Raw genomic sequence first — 22449 nt, forward strand, 5'->3', positions numbered from 1 at the left:
AACCACAAAACCCAAACATGCCTTCTTCTTACAGTTTACATTTGTTCCAGGTAATTCCAGTTTTCCTGCCTATTGCACTGTCAACAGATTTACAAATTAACCCAGGTTTAGATGCCAGATTAACTTTCAAGAAAGCGGCCTTCACCATGGAAAACTACTGAATACATCAGAATTCAGTATGCATATGTATGGCTGATCTATGCCAGTATGCTCATTTAAACGTAAAGGTGTCCCTTAATTATATGAGATTCCTCCAGGAGCTTTCCATGCTTGGGAAAATTGCTAAGACACTCAGATTTTGAATTCTGTCATAGCTATCCAATGGCATATCTGAAATGGTAAAATATTTAATAGCAAGAATAAAAAAAGTGGTTTTTGAAGAGTTACAACTAAGTCCCTGATGTCCTGATTGTTGAATGATCAGCTCCTGACACTAGTATCCAAAGAAAGTCATGCTCACTGTTGTTAAGAATACTATATAAGGTCTTCCAGCTTCACAGAAGCATCTGCCTAAGTCGATGCCATAAATACCTTCTGCTCCTCAAAAGGAGTGGTTTTCACATTGCTGTGGGTGTCAGAATCACAGGAATTACTTCATAGAATGCAGATTCTTAGGTAGTGGTGGGAATATGCAATTTTTAATAAAACATCTCAGGTACAGTATGCTGATGCAGGTGGTCTCAAGGTTCATAGTCAAAGAAGCACTGCACCTGAATATACAAAAGATTCCAGCAAGCAGCAGAGGAGATGACTCAAATCCATGACAGGAAAACCACTAAGATAGTACTATCACAGTCCAAGAATCTAAGATCAGAGGAATATTTAGGTCTTTATGCTAAAAGCACATGTTAAAAATATCTATTCGAGTAAAATTGATGGTGTAAATGACCATCTTGGAAGAAGCTCTACCTAGATAATTTAAATTATTTGTGGATAGGTAAGCATTTCAAATTATTGGGAGGTTTAGAGAAATCCTAGAGAAATTCTTATGAAATCTCAGGCTTATGTTCCAGAGCAATTACAAAACCAAAAGAATCATAACTTTATGGTAAATGTAACCAGACAGTAGTAACTATACTGCACATTATGTATATTTTTTAATTTGTGAGACTCTAAAAAGATTATATACATTTATTCAAGCAAATTTGTATTTGCATTTGGAAATTTAGACTATTCTTAAAAAAAGAATGCCTTTTTTGTAACATACAAATCCATGTATGTTACAAACATCACACATTTTTTTAAGTGCAGGTTTTTTTTTTTTTTCAATTGGAGGAAAATTGCTGTACAATGTTGTCGGTTTCCACTGTAGCACTGACATACATACAAATATCACTTAACTTTTGTAACTCAAGACTTCAGGCCTTTTCTATGAAAATATCAAACCTACAAAAGAATGTCAAAATATCTTTCTTCTTTCTATTCAGCACTCTCAGACATTAAAACATTTTCACCCATAGACCTGAAACACAAATTCGGCACCAGAAGGTTACACATTTGCTTCTGATTTCATGAAGTACAACTGAAAAGTCTTCAAGAAAGTCTGCCATCCTCAAGAGCCGCAGTGCTTGCATGCTAGGTTGCTCCAATTGTGTCCAACTCTGTGACCCTATGGACAGAGCCCACCAGGCTCCTCTGTCAATGGGATTTCCCAGGCAAGAATACTGGGGTGGGTTGCCTTTTTCTCTTCCAGTGGATTTTCCCTTAATGCCTCAAGAGGTTTATTCTCAGAAATAGCTGGTATGTATGGCAGCTCCCTCTAAATCCTTATCCCAAGGATAACATCTGTGACTTCACCCTCATAAGATTTCTAAATACAGCTCAAAGGAACACATTACCTCATTTTCTAACCTTGAGCAAACAAGCATATGCCTATGGGAATAGTTTGGCTTGAAAATTCAGAAATATACTCTAGACTTTCACTGGGTTATCATAGAAAGAAAGTGAAGACTCCTAGCCCATTATAGTAAATGTCCTGAAATGCTTTCAAATTATTTTTAACATTTACTGTGACAAAGTGTTACATAAACTAATATCAATTTACAGTCCTTTTGGATATGAATTTTTAAGTAATTGCATACAGAAAGTTATAAAATGAGAGGGCTTCAAGGTGACTTTTTTGTATATCTCAAGAGGAGCCTTAGCTGATAATGACAAATAGATAATTAAATCTCCAGCCTTACAGATGGGAGAAATATTTTAATCTCTTGGGTATGGCCACAAAGCTCCTGAATGGACTCATTATGAGTCTCTGCTCACAGCACGGAAAGATATTCCCTGGTCAGAAAGTCCAAAAGTATAACCACAAGCTAACTTTAATAGCCTTTGATCAATGGCAGAAGATTGGAAGCATAGAGCTAACAATAAATCCTAGTTTGCAATAAACAATTTTATCACTTTTAGGATTTCATAAATATTTGAATGCAATCCTTTTGCACACACATTCTAGCAGCTTAACAAAAAATAAATAAGAATATAATCGTACATGTATACTTCTCCCAAATGAGTCTAATATAAACAGCTAAAGAATCATCCTTCTCTCCCTCCCCAGTGAGTAAATATGAAATCCATTTTAATCAGTATTCTATTATTAATGACTTATGATTCCATTATAAAACACAGCTAAGGAAGAAAAATGTTTATACTAAAATTATATAGTACTTTTGAAAAAGAAGAAGGAAGGGATTGATGAAAGAATTCTAAAACTAAACATCCTTTGTGAAAACAGAATTTATAAAGCAGTAGACAGTGTCAGTCTAAAATCATTGCGGATGGTGACTGCACCATGAAGTTAGATGATTGCTTCTTGGAAGGAAAGCTATGACAAACCTAGTCAGTGTATTGAAAAGCAAAGACATCATTTTGCCAACAACAGTCTGTATAGTCAAGAATATGGTCTCTCCAGTAGTCGGATATGAGAGCTGGGCTATAAAGAAGGCCGAGCACCAAAGAATTGGCGCTTTCGAACTGTGGTGTTGGAGAAGAGTCTTGAGAGTCCCGTGGACAGCAAGGAGATCCAACCAGTCGATCTTAAAGGGAATCAGTCCTGAATATTCATTGGAAGGACTGATGCTAAAGGTGAAGCACCAAAACTCTGGCCACCTGATGTGAAGAGCCAACTCATTGCAAAAGACCCTGATGCTGGGAAAGATTGAGGGCACAAGAAGAGGGCAACAGAGGATGAGATGGTTGGATGGCATCACTGATTCAATGGACATGAATTTGGGCAAACTCCAGGAGATGATAAGGGGTAGGGAGGCCTGGCATGCTGCAGTCCATTGGGTCACAAAGAGTCGGGCAGGGCATGGTGACTGAACAACAATGAACAGACAGGCTCAGAGGGATCCAGGATTCTTAATCAGGTTTTGCATGGCAGTGTTCAGGTGAAGTGAAGTAGTCCTGTTATCTCCACAACTGACTTGGGTAATCAGGATAAAATGTCCAGTCTGCCAAGGTATTTCTTATAAAAGGTTTCTAAGTCCTTACTTCTCAGTACTACGAAAGGTCAACACATGGAGATTTAAACGTCCAGCCATCGACATAGGAAAGCTACTCTTCATCTAGCCCAGTTCAGGATGAACTTGCCTTTTAGGTACACAGTGCTCCTATTTTCTGCAATAAGCAAAGAAATAATGAACACATGTGTTGCAGGAGAAACTTTAAACAAAGTGCAGGAGGACCATCCAGAAGACACAGACCTTCTAATAAAAACTATGAAACACGAAGTCTCACAGGCAGCAGATGACTACCACTTAGTTTGCAAATGTTAAGTCGGCTTTAACAATGCTGCTAGCTCATGAAACTACAGCCCAGAAACAGCAACAACACAGGAGGGTAGGTCTGGAGTAGTCTCATCATCTGCTTCATGAGCCATTAGATTTTCACTGACTCACCGACTGAATTTGCAGTTCTTCTAACAGCACTCCTGAGAGTTCTCTCAGGTTTTTAAACTCAGAAACAAGTTGATAAAAATGTATGTATTAATTTTTTAACTCACAGAGTCTTCAGAAAGGTATTGAGTACTACTGATGGCAGCTCACCAGTACTTCAAGCACTTCTAGGTGTGACATTCATGATCTCCAGGCCCAGGTCTTTGTGCTTATTGCAAATACATCACTAGTATTTTAAGAGAGATAACTGTTATCTTCTTTCCCAACACAACTTGCAAACTAAGCTATAAGATTCTGCCCTAGCTGAGGCTTTTTTAGGTGATTGGATCCTTAATGGAATAGCCTACAAAAGAATTTTTTAATTCTTAAAAATATGCTATTCAGGCTAAAGTATATGTTATGACATTAATAATGTAGTAATCTGGCATGTGTTAAACTTAACTTCATTAAGTTTTCCAGGAAACTGGTGACTAAATAAATAAATCAGTGCAGTAACTGCCCAGGGCAAGGGTGGCAATGATGATTTATCTCTGGAATTCTTTTGAATATGAACAAATGTTCCAAAAAATTTTCATGTATTTTTAATATTTTCAAACAGAATATCACATAGGTCCACAATCCAATGATACACACTTGCACAGCTTTTTAAAATAATATCAGAGCATGTCAATGGCTTTTAATATCCAGTGGTTATTATATTTTCTATGGCAAATATTCCAAATTTCCAGTTTCTACTATAGTAAGTGAATAAATAACTTCAATATGAGTTCTTATATAATCTAACTGCCAATTCCACTCCTTCTCAAATCTATGTTTTAATCAATTTGTTCCATGAGTATCACTGCAGAGTTCCCTTGCCTTAAATCCATCCTCTAGTTTACATTTTCCCCTGCTCTCATTTTGCTACTTTTAAACCTTTAATGGATTTTCATAGCAAACTTTCATTCTCTTGATATTATTTCCTATATGATGCCCATCATCCTTGGACAGAAAGATCAAGCCAGTCAATCATAAAGGAAATCAATCCTGAATATTCATTGAAAAGACTGTTGCTACAGCTGAAGCGCCAATACTTTGGCCACCTGATGTGAAGAGCTGACTCACTGGAAAATACCCTGATGTTGGGAAAGACGGAGGGCAAGAGGAGAAGGGGGTGACAGAGGATGAAATAGTTGGATGGCACCAGTGAGTCAATGGACATGAGTTTGAGTAAACTCAGGAAGAGAGTGGATAGGGAAATCTGGCATGTTGCAGTTCTGGGGGTCACAGAGTCAGACATGACTTAGCAACTGAACAACAACAATCTTTCTAGACCACATTAATTCTTTACTTTCCAACACTTTCATAATATTTTATTCATCATATTGACACACTGAATATAGTTTATTGTCTACAGTGTATTGTCCCTGCTAGACCATGAACTCATTGAAAACAAGAACTGCATCTTGTTCATTTTTATATCTCCAGATCTAGCAATGCTTCATCACAACAAAGCCCAACAACAAACATGATGGACCACTTACAAAAAAAAAAAAAAAAAAAATCTAGGCATTTAGTCACTAATTTCAAAGTTCAGGTCATAATACAATGACATTTGCAAGGCAACTGATTAGTTCCTTACACACAAGGAATGAAAATTAGAACATGTAAGTGCAAAAGCAGTGCCATTTCCTATATAAGCATATATCATTTAAAAAAAAATGAGGGAATAATATGACATCACCAGAACTCATGTAAATAAAGCTACACTAAGGACCTAAATAAGTGGGGATAACTGCTTTGGTATTGGAAAACTCACATTTGAAAAGATGCTAATTCTTTAAAAATTAACTTATAAATCCAATGCACATTCAGTCATAACTACAGCAGGATTTTTAACGGCTTTGTCAAATTGATTTTGAGACCTATACTTAAGAGAAAAAATATGTAGGATTTTGAACAAGAGGAAATGTCGCCAACCACAACACACCATAAAGCTAAGCTAATCAGAACAACGTGGTACTAGTGTCAAAAGGAACAGAGACCAGGTGAACAGAACCGAACCAATCCCCTCAAAGAAAAATATCAGCATTAGGATAAAGACATCATTTCAGACCTATGAATAAGAAAGGTCTTGTAAACAAACAGAATTAAATAACTGGTTATAAACGTATAATGTTAAAGAAAGCTGTGCTATACATAAAAACTCATTAGAGAAGAAGGGGTTGAGAAAATAGATGTAAAAATAAAATAGCTTACAAATAAAAAAATGAAACATTTTCAAAATGTTCATATAGCAAGGGTCTCCTGTGGAAAGCAGAACCAGAGAAACAGAAAACTACAAATGGAATATCATGTAAATTAAAAGCCATTGAGATGATGAAATACATCACAAACAAAGTTAAAAAAAAAAAAGACATGATATTGAGAGAAAATCCTGTAAAATCATCTTCTACAAAAAGGCTTAAAACCTCAAAACATCCAAAATATATAGGAAAAGAGTAGGAAAAACACCTCACCCATCTTCTATTAGACTTTTCTTTTTCTTCTAACTGGGTAACAATTCATAAAAGAAAACTAAATACACATGGAAGATGTATAGGAAAAGATGCACAAGTTATTTTAACTAGTTCTGTAACAACTTCAAAAAACCTTATTTTTGTTTCCATACTGTCAAAAATGTAAAAGATATATATTGTTTACTATCCTGTAGGCAATGAGGGCATTGGGTCCCCTCATACATGGTTGATGGAGGGTTCTACTGGGAAACCCTTTGGAATACAACTTGCAATGTTTATCAAAAAGGTTATGCTCTTTAAACCAAAAATTCCACTTTCAAGAATCAATCGTACCAAAATACATACATGTACAACAAAAGACTGTTCAAGGACATTCAGTGCAGTCTTGATTATAATAATGAAAATTTAGAAAAAGTGGAATAAAGCTCCTCAGACTTATTTTTATAAACAAGTCAGAGAACAGTTCTATTCATGTAAAAAATTAAACTGTATTGAAATTGTTAGAAAAGGGCCAGATTTATATACATCAAATATTGAAATTGTTAGAAAAGGGCCAGATTTATATACATCAAATATTAATCATTTTATCTGAGGATAAAAGCTAGGGGAGGTCACAGAAGGAGAAAAACAAAAGTTTCACATTGTTATCTCTCTTGTTTGAATCAGTACAACCAGAATGCATTCTTGTAGTTTTTATATATTTTAAAAAACAACCATAAAAATTACCTAGAATATGTGTACTTAATTGCACAAAAAATACTGGGCCTGAAAGTTTATGTTCTGAGTAATCAATAATTAATCAGCAATTCATTCAACAAATATATATTGGTATAATCCAGTATCAAAGATTAAGTTAGGCAGTCGTAACATAAGGATGAGACAAGCCCTACCCTCATGATCACTCAAAAATCATAGGGACCCAGAAAAGTAGTTGAACTATAAGGTGACAACTGCCAATGCACAGATACACAGATGTCACCTTAGTCTTGCTGGGGAGGACAGGCAGGTTTCAGGTAAGGTGGTGCAAGTGAAAAAAAAATTTTTTTAAGTGAATAGTAATGTTCCCAACAGACAAGGGGAGAGGAGAAGAATTTCATGTAATGGGCAAAGTCATCCTGACCAAAGGTCACAGGCTCTGCTGTGCTACGTCTTGAGGTGAATGTTATCTCCCATCCCGTACTTGAAACCTGTGCACCCTTAGCTAAGAGGCTAACCCCTCTCAGCCTCCATGTCTATAACATGCTATAACACGGCTGGAGTAAATCACACCTACTCAATGGGTTCACTAAGAAGACTGGACAAAATCAGTCATAAAAGCCTTAGTACAGTATCTGGAACATGTATATTGATAAATATTTGCTACTCTTCTGTGTGTTACCTATAAAGAAGCCAAAAGAATTGCAATATGTTCAGGAAACTGAAAGAAGGCTGAAATAGGCTGGAGGCAAAACTTCGAAACATTTACTAGCTTACACTAAAACATGAAGAATTCCAAGTAACTTCAGAGTGTTTCATGTAAATGCAGAATAAATTTACCTTGGGGTTTATTTACTTCCATGCTAATGGGAGACCTATTTCATGATCAATAGAACAAATTTTAATATATATTCAATGAGATTTGCATATTTCCCTGGTAAATATGTATAAATGATAATGAAATTGTTTACTTGCAAACATTTAAGGCTTCAAAAATTGTTAAAGCAATGTTCAACAACGAATTTAATTTTTGAAAAAAATTCATCTACTAAAATTAAAATATTTCATTTAAAAATAGCTTCTATTATGTAACACAAATCTCCTTTCCTTTCAGTTTCCATCTGCCTCTCTCTTTAGGACGTCACTATATATTTGCTTTCTCACCATCATTTCAAACCCATAAAGATTCACATGAACTATCATTTCGAATCCCCCTCTCCATCTTCATATATTACCTGGCTCTTATATTACTGCATATATATACGCAAAGCCCTGGCCCTGTCAGTTACTAGCTCTGTGCCTTTAGATAACTTACTTGACCTCTCTGAGCCTGTTTCCTCACTTATAAAGTGGGAATAATAACAATAATGTAGATCTACTTATAAGGTTGTAAGAATTCTACAAATTATTATATGTAAAACAAAACAGTGTCTGGAATCTTTTAAATGCTTTATTAACTGGTAATATGAGTTACCTTCCAGTACCTTAATTTTTCCTGTGGACCCCTTAACATGTCTCTCTTTTGCCTGCTTCTCTTTCAGGGTAATACATACTCTCCTACTGGCTTTTTGCACTCTCCAAACTCCTCTGTCAAAGTAATCTTCATGTCATATCTAATACTTTCTTGAAAGTCTTCATATCTTTCTGAATCTTTATCCTCATATATGACTTTACCTCTATCATTTCTAAATTTTTGTCCAGTCTTATCATATTATTAAAACTATATTTGGACATGAAGCAACACAAAATACTAAAAGAACTGAGTTTATTTTACTATTTAGCCTAAAAATTAAGTAAAATAGCTTGGGTTTATGATCAACCTTATTTTAAAGGAATAGCTAATGACTATTCAAAAGAATATCTGATTTTTTAATATTATAAATATAACTCTGAAAATAGATTATTAGAAACAAATATTACTGTAACTAGTACTAAAACTTCTGCTACAAGATTGATATATATTTTGTTCAGAACAGCTTTACCCAGTAGAATATTTATTTCTGTCTTGCAGCACAAGCTTTTCATAATGAATCACATTCAAAAATACATTAAAAAAAAGATATACTAGTATATGTCAGGAAAAAATTGATGCTTGAAGGTACTTTCCATGAAAAATTAAATATGGCACAATGGTCATTTTGTAGACTTCATTAATGAAATTGGAAAGAGATGATTAATCTTGAGTGTTAAATTGAACCTGTGGCGAAAATTGATCAAGCTTCTCCTGGCTCAGAAATACCCTACAGCTACTACTGATCAAGAGTTTGGGCCACTGATTATATCTAAACACAAAGGATGTGAGATAGAAATTATTTTTAAAAGATTTCTGATTCAAAGCATATATACTATTTAGTGTAACAGAGGCAGTCTTAAGAGTGCTAGTTTTATTGTGGAGATCCACAGAAAAACATACCTGGCTAGGCTGAAGGCATCGTCGATCAAACCTGCTCGGTTGCTGACAGAGAGAACCTATGAGGTCAACCAAAAAAAACAAAAACACAAAAATGGAGTTATTTAGGATTAAAATGGCAGATGTTCATATGTCTAAACAGATCTTTAATGAGTAAGTCCAGTTTACCTCATGGTTCCTGATTAATTGATCAATTAATAATCTCCAGTTCCTTAAATCATAGTTGACTCTAAAATAGCCAGTTTGATTGATGTTCCCCAGCAACCAGCTTCCTTTGTCCAAAGTTATCCTATGGTGTTCTGAAAACAGCATTTTAGGGGTAAGAGAGATTTTCAATTTTATGAGTTAAAATAGAAGGAAGTATACTTTCCTAATATCAAATGTCACAGTACCAATAATTAAAAGAGGACACCATTCTAAATACCTAATTGAAATCTACTCTTTACTCAATTAATCACTATGGTTAGAATTTGCTAGAAAACCTTTAGTTTCTTATTCACTATTACTCAATTAACTGTTTTCTTATAATTAACACTTTTATTCTTGATAAAGCCCTATTATGTATATATAATTATCTTTCTCAAGATAAATATAACCAAGAAATCTACTACTGCATTCATGTGGCTTTCAGTTAGATTGTTTATGTATCTGTGGTTGGAATAAAAAAAAGGCTTCAGGTGCATAATCTACTTATTTTATTCAGGAAGAAAGTGATTAAAACAATAGGGCTCATTTATTTGAAAGTCACTGTTATTTCTTACCCTTTTCCTTGTGCTTTTTGAATGTGCTAATAAATAACAGATTTTCCAGTATCATCAATCATGTTGGGAAAAAGAACCTCATTTAAAGCTCTAATATTACTACATATAATTAGAACAAAGATAATAAATTTTGCTTATTAGAATCACTTTGGAAAATGGTAACTTGATTGCATTCACTGGTTAATTCAATTAAAGGAAGCCAGTAAAAGCAATCTTATAACTTAACATATTTAACCCCTTCAAATATGATACAGAGAACTCATTCACTTTTTATGGCAGCCTTTTATGAATTCCTAAGACCGTAGTCTACAATTCTAATCACTTTGTTGCTGATGCCGTCAGGACTCATGCTTCATAGAAGTAGCATAATGTATGAAGTTATTTAAAACTCTACTATATATATTGGAAGGACTGATGTTGAAGCTGAAACTCCAATATTTTGGCCACCTGATGCAAAGAGCTGACTCATTTGAAAAGACCCTGATGCTGGGAAAGATTGAGGGCAGAAGGAGAAGGGGACAACAGAGGATGAGATGGTTGGATGGCATCACCGACTCAATGGACATGGGTTTGGGTAAACTCCGGGAGTTGGTAATGGACAGGGAGGCCTGGTGTGCTGCAGTTCGTGGGGTCGCAGAGTCGAACATGACTGAGCAACTGAACTCAACTGAACTGAACTGAACTACATATATATATATATATATATAAAATTTTAAAAAAGAGTACAAAACCTGTATTGTTGTAACTATTCTCCTATATAAAAATGTTTGAACTTAGGCCATTGATTGTTTTTGGCTCTCAATTTCCTTACCTATAACCTAAAGGCCAAGTAATGCCATTTAAGGATCCTTCCAATTGTATGATTCAACGGCAAAAGGGGATAATTTATTAGTTTGAGATTTTACACAGCTTAATCTGTGGTACTTAGAAAAATAAATCTGTCAGATATTACTCTAAAATATTTATAACTTTCCAAGTTTCTAATACTTTGTATCTGCATATTTTTCAAAAATGTAATATTTACCCACACAATTTCTGTGAAGCTTTAGAATGTCACCCAATTTTACAAATGTAAAAGTAAAAACAAATAATCTAAAAAACAGCATATAAAATTAGTTCTCATAGAGATTTTAGTTAATCATGTCTGAATTCACTGAACAAAAACTGATTGAAATATTGATGATATTGTTTCTCTAGAGTAACCCTAACTCTTTAGGAATGATAAGATTTTTTTATAACAAAACTTTTAAACATTGATAACAAAACATTTAAAAATTGTTATTGAATTCATATGGGTTAAGAACAAGTTTAATCATTTTCATCTAGCAAGTGATTATTCTTTGAAGAAATTACAATATTAAAGCATTGGGCTTAATAAATACATGATAAAACTTTTTACAATTTTGAAATGGTCATGGATTTCTATATTAAATCTGTTTTTTAAAGCTACTTCCTCCTGATATTTTATATAGATGTTATAACTTACCTTCATATAATGCACTTATTTCTAGTTTTTTGAGCTTTTGAATTCAACAACTTATAGGTAGAATAGAGACAAATTAAAACAGGAAAACAATCCCTACACCTTCTATGTTATCTGAAGAGAAAAAGAAAGGCAAGAATCTATTATTTTTAAATATTCTATTATTAAATTAATAACTAAAACTTGAAGGTTATTACTGTTCATGGATATTTTTATACCTTTGCTATAAATGAAATCCTTGGAGAAATGATTCCCCAAAAGATTTTGTAATAGATTTTTAAATATCTTTTCCATTTTACTTAATTATATCTCTAAAATGTTCTCCAGATTAACTAATGGCAAGCAATGAATTTTAAAGAGATCTTTTCCAACGGTCTAATGAGGTACAGTGTGTGATGAGTACTATAGTAAAAAGTATGGATGTTATATTTCAAGTATTAGTAGTAACAATTAAAATTTATATTTAGAATATATCCAAAATGGCATGAGATTTAAACTACATCAAGGCACAGAGTAGTTGGCATTTTATAATGTTTTATATCTTTATATTTTATTCTTCCTTTTGGAATGAAAAAGAAAGTAGATCAGATCTTTCCACTCAATACTGGCTGGTTGCAGAACAATGAGAATTTAAAACAAAAACGTGAACCAGGATGCCAAGGGGAAGCATGTGAAACAAATTAACGTATAATAACACACCCTGGTTTTCTCATTGGCCTCTTGTGAGAATCAAATTAGACCATGCTCTGTAGAGATTATAGAGAACCATGCATGTGCATCCTACGGCCAGGTGTTGAAACTGACAGATCTGCAAAGTAACCTACCAAAGTATTAGATCTTGTGTGTGCATGTGTGTCATAAACGAACTTAGAAAAGAAAATCAAGTTCCTAAGACATTTTTGGCACGTTAGTTCTCAAGCCTTAATTTTCTCATTTGGAAAGTAGAGACTAAAAAAAAAAAATACCTTAAAGGCTATGAGAATCCTATGAGCCAATATTTAAAGGAAGCATTATGCTATTTTTAATATACTTCTGATTTTCAGGATCAATTTCCCTTTGAAATTTTTCTTTCCTAACATTTGTCATTAAGTGTATTTCCTTCCACTATACATTAGTTAATAGTCAGTCAATATGAGGGCTACTATGTATAAATGTTTGCTTTCTCAGCATTTTCATAGTAAAAACAAAAGAGAAAAATTTTTTTACCTACTTTCAATAATTCAAAAATTTGTTTTAAAACTGTGTTTAACCTAAAATGATATGTGCCTTAGCTTGGAATTAATTAGATAACCACCCGACACAACAAAAAGTTGAAGTGTCAAGAACATATAATGATACAAATCAAATTCACATTTTATATTGTTTACATTGTTCACTAATGACTTGACCTTAGTATCGTGTGACATCAAATTGATATTATTGATGATGAAAAATTATAAAAGCATCGATCTGTTATAATTAAAAAGTGGAATGTTTAACATATGTTGGTAAGAATTGATCAGAATATGTTCTTACCATATCTGTGAAGAAACATTTTTCATTAATATTGGTTGACTATATTTTGAGGATAAAAGGTGATCTAAAAGGATACAAATTTAACCTTTTTTCCCTAATCCTTGACTGGTTTCTGTTTTTTATTTGTCAACAGAATGAAGGAGTTCAAGATAGAACTAAATTCACTGAGAACGAGAATAAACATGGAAACTAGGAAGGTTGCCTTTGTTTTATGTCCCACTTGTAAAGTTCTTCCAGATGTATGTATTCATAAAGTTTTCAAGAAACATTTACTTGGTATAGAAATTCCAAACAAAAGCCTCCACATTCAACTGAGACTACATTTTATCAATCAGAAGACTGCTATGATTTAATGGAATATGACACATTGCACTCATGGAGTGAGGGGGTGTGCAAGTAAGAACATCATTCAGTCATGTCCAAACTCTTTGCAACCCAGTGGACTGCAGCCTGCCAGGCTCCTTTGTCTATGCAACTCTACAGGCAGGAATAATGGAGTGGGTAGCCATTTCCTTCTCCAGGGGATCTTCCCCACCCAGGGACTGAACCAGGATCTCCTGCACTGCAGGCGTCTGAGCCACTAGGGAAGCCAAAGTAATACCACAGTCCACGTAAATATCATGTCCTAGAGTTACACGTTGCCCAAAACTATGCAGCTGTGTGTAACAATCAAATGTGTGACCACAGAGGACTTTTTAGGCAAGCTATGGCTTGAAATATCATGTTGTTATTATTTCTGATTAACAATAAAAGACTATAAAAAAAAAAAAATCTCTCAAATACCAGTACAACAACCTGTGGTCATTGGTCAAGAAAAGCCATGATAGTAATAATTTAAAATGGAGTATGTGGGCATGTGTGCTCAGTCACTTCAGTCATGTCCAATTCTTTGTGATCTTATGGACCATAGCCCCTCCAGGCTCCTCAGTCCATGGGATTCTCCAGGCAAGAACACTGGAGTGGGTTGCCATGCCCTCCTCCAGGGGATCTTCCCAACCCAGGATCTTCCTGCATTACAGGTGGATTCCTTAGCACTGAGCCACCAAGGAAGCCCAAAATGGAGTATCATCTGCAAAAATATTGAATCACCATTCTGTACACCTGAAACTGACATCGTATTGTAAATCAACCAAACTTCAATAAAAATAAAGGTCATGATACTATTGTAGATAATCTGTGGACATCATGGATAACACCATAGAAATAACTAGGGAGTTAGAGGAAATGGACCCTGAGAAAAGAGTTGAAGAAGAATCAGACTTGCCCTGAATCCCTACACTGTCTAAATGTGAAAGCTGGGGCTGATCCTGACACTGGATCAGTATCTAATTTCCCATTTCTATTCTACCTTCTACCTTTTTACTTTATTTCTGAAAACTCTTCTATTTTGTGTCGCTAGCAATTCTATGGAGCGAAGACTTCATTCTAATAGCTGAATTATTACAATAGGAGCTCACTGCTTCCACTCATCATTTCATAATAAATTATGTAGATAAATAAAGCAACTACATGAAGGTAAAAGAGAAGTATAAAGAAAATACAGTAAGTGTGAACTCAAAGCATGGTATAAAAACTAATTCAAAGAAATGAAAAGAATAGATTATAGTAAGCAATTTAAAAGGAGATACACCAATACATTTTAAAGTAAGCCTTTCAGTGCATCATTGCATTATATATGAATGTTTTACACACAGTGTATATAAATAAAAGCACATATTTTCATAATATGTGTTAAAAATACAGTAACATGAACATTTGAATAAAAATTCAACTGGAGAAACAAGAGTTTATGTTTCTGGTAAGCAGATTAGATTCTGCTGTAAAACCTTTGTCTTGTATTTATGTGTGTATGTATTTTGACCATTTACATCTCCCTAATAATAGCCAGTCCATTCTAAAGGAGATCAGTCCTGGGTGTTCTTTGGAAGGACTGATGCTAAAGCTGAAACTCCAATACTTTGGCCACCTCATGTGAAGAGTTGACTCATTGGAAAAGACTCTGATGCTGGAAGGGATTGGGGGAAGGAGGAGAAGGGAATGACAGAGGATGAGATGGGTGGATGGCATCACTGACTCGATGGACGTGAGTTTGAGTGAACTCCGGGAGCTGGTGATGGACAGGGAGGGCTGGCATGCTGCAATTCATGGGGTTGCAAAGAGTTGGACATGACTGAGTGACTGAACTGAACTAAACTGAATAATAACTAGACTGAGGGGAAGAAACAGTATTTTGTTATTTATTTATACTTCACCTTATTTCAAGAAAAGATTTGTTTAAAATGATGCTTATAAAATAGTAAGAAAAGATATATTAGCAGAATATGAGAAAACAGTAAGAAAAACAAAATGTGGAATACTTGACCATTTAAATCTAAATGAGCTGTTACATAAAAATGATCATTGCTTTTTCAATTCAGTGGAAAAGAGAAATAAAAGAGACCTGGTTCACACTCTAGCATGAAGGATTTGGATTGGTTTCAAGAAATAGCTTTCTGATAGTGAATTGAAATAAGTCACTATCTTACTTGAAGATATTTAGAAACAGAATAGAATCCCATCTTTCTCTGCTCCTTGAGCATTAACCCTACCTAAAGGATGGTTTGATGAGCTACCAAGGCCTCTCATATCTGGCTCTATAATTATCTAATTTTATGGAAACTACTGCCAGACCCATTCTATATAAAGGGCCAGTCTAATAAAGAGAAGATAGCTGGAAAGTGGAATTAAATATGTGGCCATATTGTGGTTTTAATTTGCATTTCTCTGATAATGAGTGATGTGGAGCATCTTTTCATGTGTTTGTTAGCCATCTGTATGTCTTCTTTGGAGAAATGTCTATTTAGTTCTTTGGCCCATTTTTTGATTGGGTCATTTATTTTTCGGGAATTGAGCTGGAAGAGTTGCTTGTATATTTTTGAGATTAGTTGTCAGTTGCTTCATTTGCTATTATTTTCTCCCATTCGGAAGGCTGTCTTTTCACCTTGCTTATAGTTTCTTTTGTTGTGCAGAAGCTTTTAATTTTAATTAGATCCCATTTGTTTATTTTTGCTTTTATTTCCAATATTCTAGGAGATGGATCATAGAGAACTCTGCTGTGATGTATGTCAGAGAGTGTTTTGCCTATGTTCTCCTGTAAGAGTTTTATAGTTTCTGGTCTTATGTTTAGATCTTTAATCCATTTTGAGTTTATTTTTGTGTATGGTGTTAGAAAGTGCTCTAGTGTCATTCTTTTACAAGTGGTTGACCAGTTTTCCCAGCACCACTTGTTAAAGAGATTGTCTTTAATCCATTGTATATTCTTGTCTCCTTTGTCAAAGATAAGGTGTCCATAGGTGCGTGGATTTATCTCTGGGCTTTCTATTTTGTTCCATTGATCTATATTTCTGTCTTTGTGCTAGTACCATACTGTCTTGATGACTGTGGCTTTGTAGTAGAGCCTGAAGTCAGGTAGGTTGATTCCTCCAGTTCCATTCTTCTTTCTCAAGATTGCTTTGGCTATTCGAGGCTTTTTGTATTTCCATACAAATTGTGAAATTATTTGTCCTAGCTCTGTGAAAAATCCCGTTGGTAGCTTGATAGGGATTGCATTCAATCTATAGATTGCTTTGGGTAGTATACTCATTTTCACTATATTGATTCTTCCAATCCATGAACATGGTATATTTCTCCATCTATTAGTGTCCTCTTTGATTTCTTTCATCAGTGTTTTATAGTTTTCTATATATAGGTCTTTAGTTTCTTTAGGCAGATATATTCCTAAGTATTTTATTCTTTTCGTTGCAATGGTGAATGGAATTGTTTCTTTAATTTCTCTTTCTATTTTCTCATTATTAGTGTATAGGAATGCAAGGGATTTCTGTGTGTTGATTTTATATCCTGCAACTTTACTATATTCATTGATTAGCTCTAGTAATTTTCTGGTGGAGTCTTCAGGGTTTTCTATGTAGAGGATCATGAGGTACCATTTCATGCCAGTCAGAATGGCTGTGATCCAAAAGTCCACAAGCAATAAATGCTGGAGAGGATGTGGAGAAAAGGGAACCCTCTTACACTGTTGGTGGGAATGCAAACTAGTACAGCCACTATGGAGAACAGTGTGGAGATTCTGTAAAAAACTGGAAATAGAACTGCCATACGACCCAGCAATCCCACTGCTGGGCATACACACTGAAGAAACCAGAAGGGAAAGAGACATGTGTACCCCAATGTTCATTGCAGAACTGTTTATAATAGCCAGGACATGGAAGCAACCTAGATGTCCATCAGCAGATGAATGGATAAGAAAGCTTTGGTACATATACACAATGGAGTATTACTCAGTCATTAAAAAGAATACATTTGAGCCAGTTCTAATGAGGTGGATGAAACTGGAGCCTATTATACAGAGTGAAGTAAGCCAGAAAGAAAAACACCAATACAGTATACTAACGCATATATATGGAATTTAGAAAGATGATAACGACAACCCTGTATGCAAGACAGCAAAAGAGACACAGATGTATAGAACAGTCTTTTGGACTCTGTGGGAGAGGGAGGAGGGGGATGATTTGGGAGAATTGCATTAAAACATGTATAATATCATATAAGAAACGAATCGCCAGTCCAGGTTTGATGCAGGATACAGGATGCTTGGGGCTGGTGCACTGGGATGACCCAGAGGGATGATATGGGAGGGAGGTGGGAGGGGGGTTCAGGATGGGGAACACATGTACACCCATGGCGGATGCATGTTGATGTATGGCAAAACCAATACAATATTGTAAAGTTAAAAAAATAATAATAATAATAAATATTTTTTAATTAAAAAAAAAATAAATAAATATGTGGCCAGTGTTTCAGTGCTTGACATACTGCTCTATTGGGAACTATGATTATAAATTAATTACATTTGGGATTACAAAATAATGCAGTTTAAAACAGTTAAAACTAATACTATAAGAATTTTGTTTTTATTTTTCTCTTTACAATCAAAGACGCAAATTTAATAATTATATCAATAGACTGAAATTAGACTATACTTAACTTTATAGAGATTATTCTTCTATATTCTCTAATTTGTCTTTATTCACATGTTTATAACAGCTGAAACCAGAAGTTAAGTTGCTAAACATTTATTTGAGACCAAGTAGTTCCTCAGAGGAAAATATATGTTTTACCTGATTTGTTAGACACCCAAATAATTGCTTCTGAAGATACATGGCTTCTATTTCCTACCACAATAGTTAATGGAATCTGCCACAGGTAACTGCAAAATAAAAGACAAACTTTAGGAATTAAAAAGGGTTGTAACAAATAAACAGTATTTCCTATACATCTTCCATGTGATTTTTTTTTATTATTCTCTTTAGGAAAATTTAAAAGATTCCCCAGTCATAAATGTAAGGAGTAAGTCAAAATGAATTTACTCTTTCAACTCACTAAGCAGACTTGACTTCTAAGAGTTTTAATTTCAATACAAAAGGATGACTACCAGAAAAACAATTTATCTTGGGGGGAAAAAAGATTTGCATTTTACATGAGGAATAAAAAGTAGCTAAAATCTATAAATCTGAGCCACATAATATATTGATTAAAGTCTTAAAATAACTGCTTTCTATATATTACTGCACATTTCAGTGGGTTTATGTATTTACATTTCAACATTCTTCTCATTTACTTGTCTAACTATTTTTAGAAAAAACTTGTAATTTTTTAAAGAAAACTTAATATAGCATACCTAAAGTTACACAGCAAAGTAAGGACAAAAAGAAAAATTAATTAGATATCCCTGAAATCCAGATGAATACAAAGAATACTGTAACACACACTTAATGCTCTGTTTTCTAAAGTGGATTTTCCAAATTGATATGTGAAATCATCCACCAACATGCAGGGATCAGTCATGAGTCTCAGCTATTAAAGAGAAGCATTTTGTAGGCTATGACTTTTGATAGGACAAAAATTGAGGCCTAAACTTGTACATGAAGTAGTACCAATTTAACTTCAAATGAGCAGCCAGAGATAAGCTGGATAGTCTTATAACAAAATCCGGGGACTACATTTTGCCCCCCTATAATACAGCCAGATTATGTTGACCAATCACTGTATCATTAACAAGAGGGGTAGACAACAATATGCAATATGTGAAAACTATTTCTAACTTAAAAACTATAAGAAGATATGCTGTATGATCTCAGTACCCATGAGAGTTAATGGAGAATTTTTCAGGGAACATGTCAGAGCTATACACCTAAAAATAGAATTAATATGCCTTTTAATAGGGGGGGACATCTCCAAATCTGTCATGCTGAATGTGATTATTCGTTTATCATTTCATGTTTCGTAGTCACAATAAACAATATACTAGTAGCACAAAACTCCAAACAGAAGACTAGGAGAAATTTCTAGTTTTATATCGACTATTATCTCCAACAAAAGTTAATATGTTTAAGATTCTAAATTTTAAAAAGTATATGCTATACTTATTCAGAGAAATATTTTGAGTCCCCACTAAGGGAAGACATGATGCTATACTATAGTGGACTCCAGACAGGTCAGGAAATAAACAACCTATACTTTCATGCTTTGGAGAGGAAATGGCAACCCACTCCAGTGTTCTTGCCTGGAGAATCCCAGGGACGGGGGAGCCTGGTGGGCTGCCGTCTATGGGGTCACACAGAGTCGGACACGACTGAAGCGACTTAGCAGCAGCAGCAGCAAAATAGTATTGCATTTAGAACACACGTTGGTAAACACAACCCATATACACTCTTTAACAAATATCCTAAAACTCGTAACATGAAACTAAGAATATGCCAGAAATATTTTTAAATGGATTTACTGTGAGGAAGATATACAGAGAACTGAGGTAGAAACTTAGATGTAGACAGATACAGCTGTTCTCTAAAAATAATGATGTCGATCATTAGATTATAGCTGTTCTCTAAAAGTATGGAATCATTTTAATTGAAATTATTAAGAGACAACAATACCTAACTCTGCATCTAATTCTCAATTAAGCTATGAACTCACTTTTGTGTACCCAAGATCTTTCAAAAGCCTGGAAATGAAAGGTGTTCCATAAGTTGTTGTTGAAATGGATTGAATGGGATTGAATTGAAGTAAAATAAAAGGAACCATATCAGTCTATAATAGAGATTAACTTTATGAAATAGATTTTTTTAGTATATGTCTTCTGTATTGAGTTGGGGCAACTAAATTTTGACATCAAATAAGTATCAGTTAAAGGGCAAAAGATATATTAAAGATGCTTAAAACTTTTCAAGGATAAATGTATCTTTTTATAGCATGGTCATAAAATATTTATGAAGATTATTTGCTCCTAATATAATTATACTTCTAATTTTACACTTATTTAAACTTCACTCTTATAAATAATGAAATTATATATAATAATAAAATTGAGGTTTTGATATTTGAGTTTTCACAAAAGTCTCAAAAGTGCAGAAAAAGAGATTAATATCAATACCTGCATGTTGTTTACAGACAATTCCACACACAAAAAACTTTCCTAAATGACAACACTGCAGTGTATAGCAATATTCAGATGCAAAAAGGAAAAAAAAGGTATCAGGACACAACCATCAGGACATTTTTGTAAAACTTTTAAAATAGCCTCTATGTTTTTCTTAGGAATATTTTTGGCCTGTATTCTATATGCCTATGTGTCTGTGTGTGAGTGTGTATATATATGCATGTATGTACATGTATTGATAGACACAAAAACAAAATCTATACATTGTCACAAAGACAAAATAAAAATTACAAATCACTAAGCACATTTGGCTATACTGTAAATACTATGGGGCTTCCCTGGTGGCTCAGAGGTTAAAGAGTCTGCCTGCAAGGTGGGAGACCTCAGTTAGATCCCTGGGTCTGGAAGATCCCCTGAGAAGGAAATGGGAACCCTACAAGTTATTTTTTGTAACTTTCCAATCAACATATATTTGAACTTTCCACCAATTTCATTTTAAGATCAAAGAATGACAATTATGTTCCTTTGTAATTACAACTTAAAAGGCTAGGGACCCTCTATATTGTGGGCGAAAAGCTCTGTGCGGTGTGCTGCAAAAAGAAAAAAAAAGAAAAAAAATCCAAGACACAGTGAGTTATATTTTAAAAGAAACTAGAAAAAAGAATGTGTGAAAGTAGCTTGTACACCTGCCCCTTAAATTTAACTTGAATGTTCTGTCATATAATTTTAAGAAGAAAAGAAAAACAATACATTTCAACAGACTCTCCAGATAATTTTTTTCTTTAATAGTCCCTGAGAATACCTCTCTTCATGTAGGTCACATTTTTATAATAAAGCAATGTTTATTCTAATGATTATGTTAAGGTAGAAAAGAATAGTTGCTTATTTTAGCTTGAGTGAAAAATCTTTTTCTCTTTTTAATTGTACCAGTATTAGTAAAGCATTCAAGCAGATGCCATGAAAAATGGTTCTCAGAGGCCGCTGTCATTAGACCCAAAACAAAAGGAGATAAATGTAACTCTCGATAGCACAAGACTCCAAGAAGCTTCATACATGTGAGAGACATTACTGAATCTTTATATTAACTTTATTAAAAGAAAAAAGCTACACAAAGTTACAACTTTCCAAATATAAAAATACTAGCAAATATGTTACTTTCATATATCAACTAACTTTATGTAATTATTATATAAAAATCTTTCCTTTCTCTGCTGTAACATAGCTAGCTACCTCATATGAAAAATAAAATGACTATTGTTGTTCAGTCGCTCAGTCGCATCCAGCTCTTTGCAACCCCATGGACTGCAGCACACCAGGCTTCCCTGTCCATCACCATCTCCTGGAGCTTGCTCAAACTCATATCCACTGAATTAGTGATGCCATCCAACCATCTCATCCTCTGTCGTCCCATTCTTCTCTTGTCTTCAGTCTTTCCCAACATCAGGGCTTTTCTAATGAGTCAGCTCTTCGCATCAGTTGCCAAAGTACTGGAGCTTCAGCTTCAGCGTCAGACCTTCCAATGAGTATTGAGGATTGATTTCCTTTAGGATGAACTGGTTTGATCTCCTTGCAGTCCAAGGGACTCTCAAGAGTCAACCAACACCACAGTTCAAAAGCATCAATCTTTAAGTGCTCAGCCTTCTCTATGGTCCAGCTCTCACATCCATACATCACTACGGGGAAAACCATATCTTTGACTATACTGACCTTTGCTGGCAAAGT

The 22449-nt window shown here is 34.4% G+C and overlaps 1 protein-coding gene across 1 annotated transcript in view; it reads right to left on the reverse strand.

The window, feature by feature from the left end:
- Nucleotides 1–22449, reverse strand: part of TRHDE (thyrotropin releasing hormone degrading enzyme) — a 446473-nt gene that overhangs the window by 78285 nt on the left and 345739 nt on the right. Inside the window, 3 exon segments of the mRNA XM_070371007.1 lie at nucleotides 9498–9553; nucleotides 9663–9793; nucleotides 18410–18498. Of these exon segments, the coding sequence (XP_070227108.1) occupies nucleotides 9498–9553; nucleotides 9663–9793; nucleotides 18410–18498 (276 nt within the window).

Source organism: Bos mutus, chromosome 5 (assembly GCF_027580195.1).
Source record: "Bos mutus isolate GX-2022 chromosome 5, NWIPB_WYAK_1.1, whole genome shotgun sequence".
Classification (NCBI taxonomy): domain Eukaryota; kingdom Metazoa; phylum Chordata; class Mammalia; order Artiodactyla; family Bovidae; genus Bos; species Bos mutus.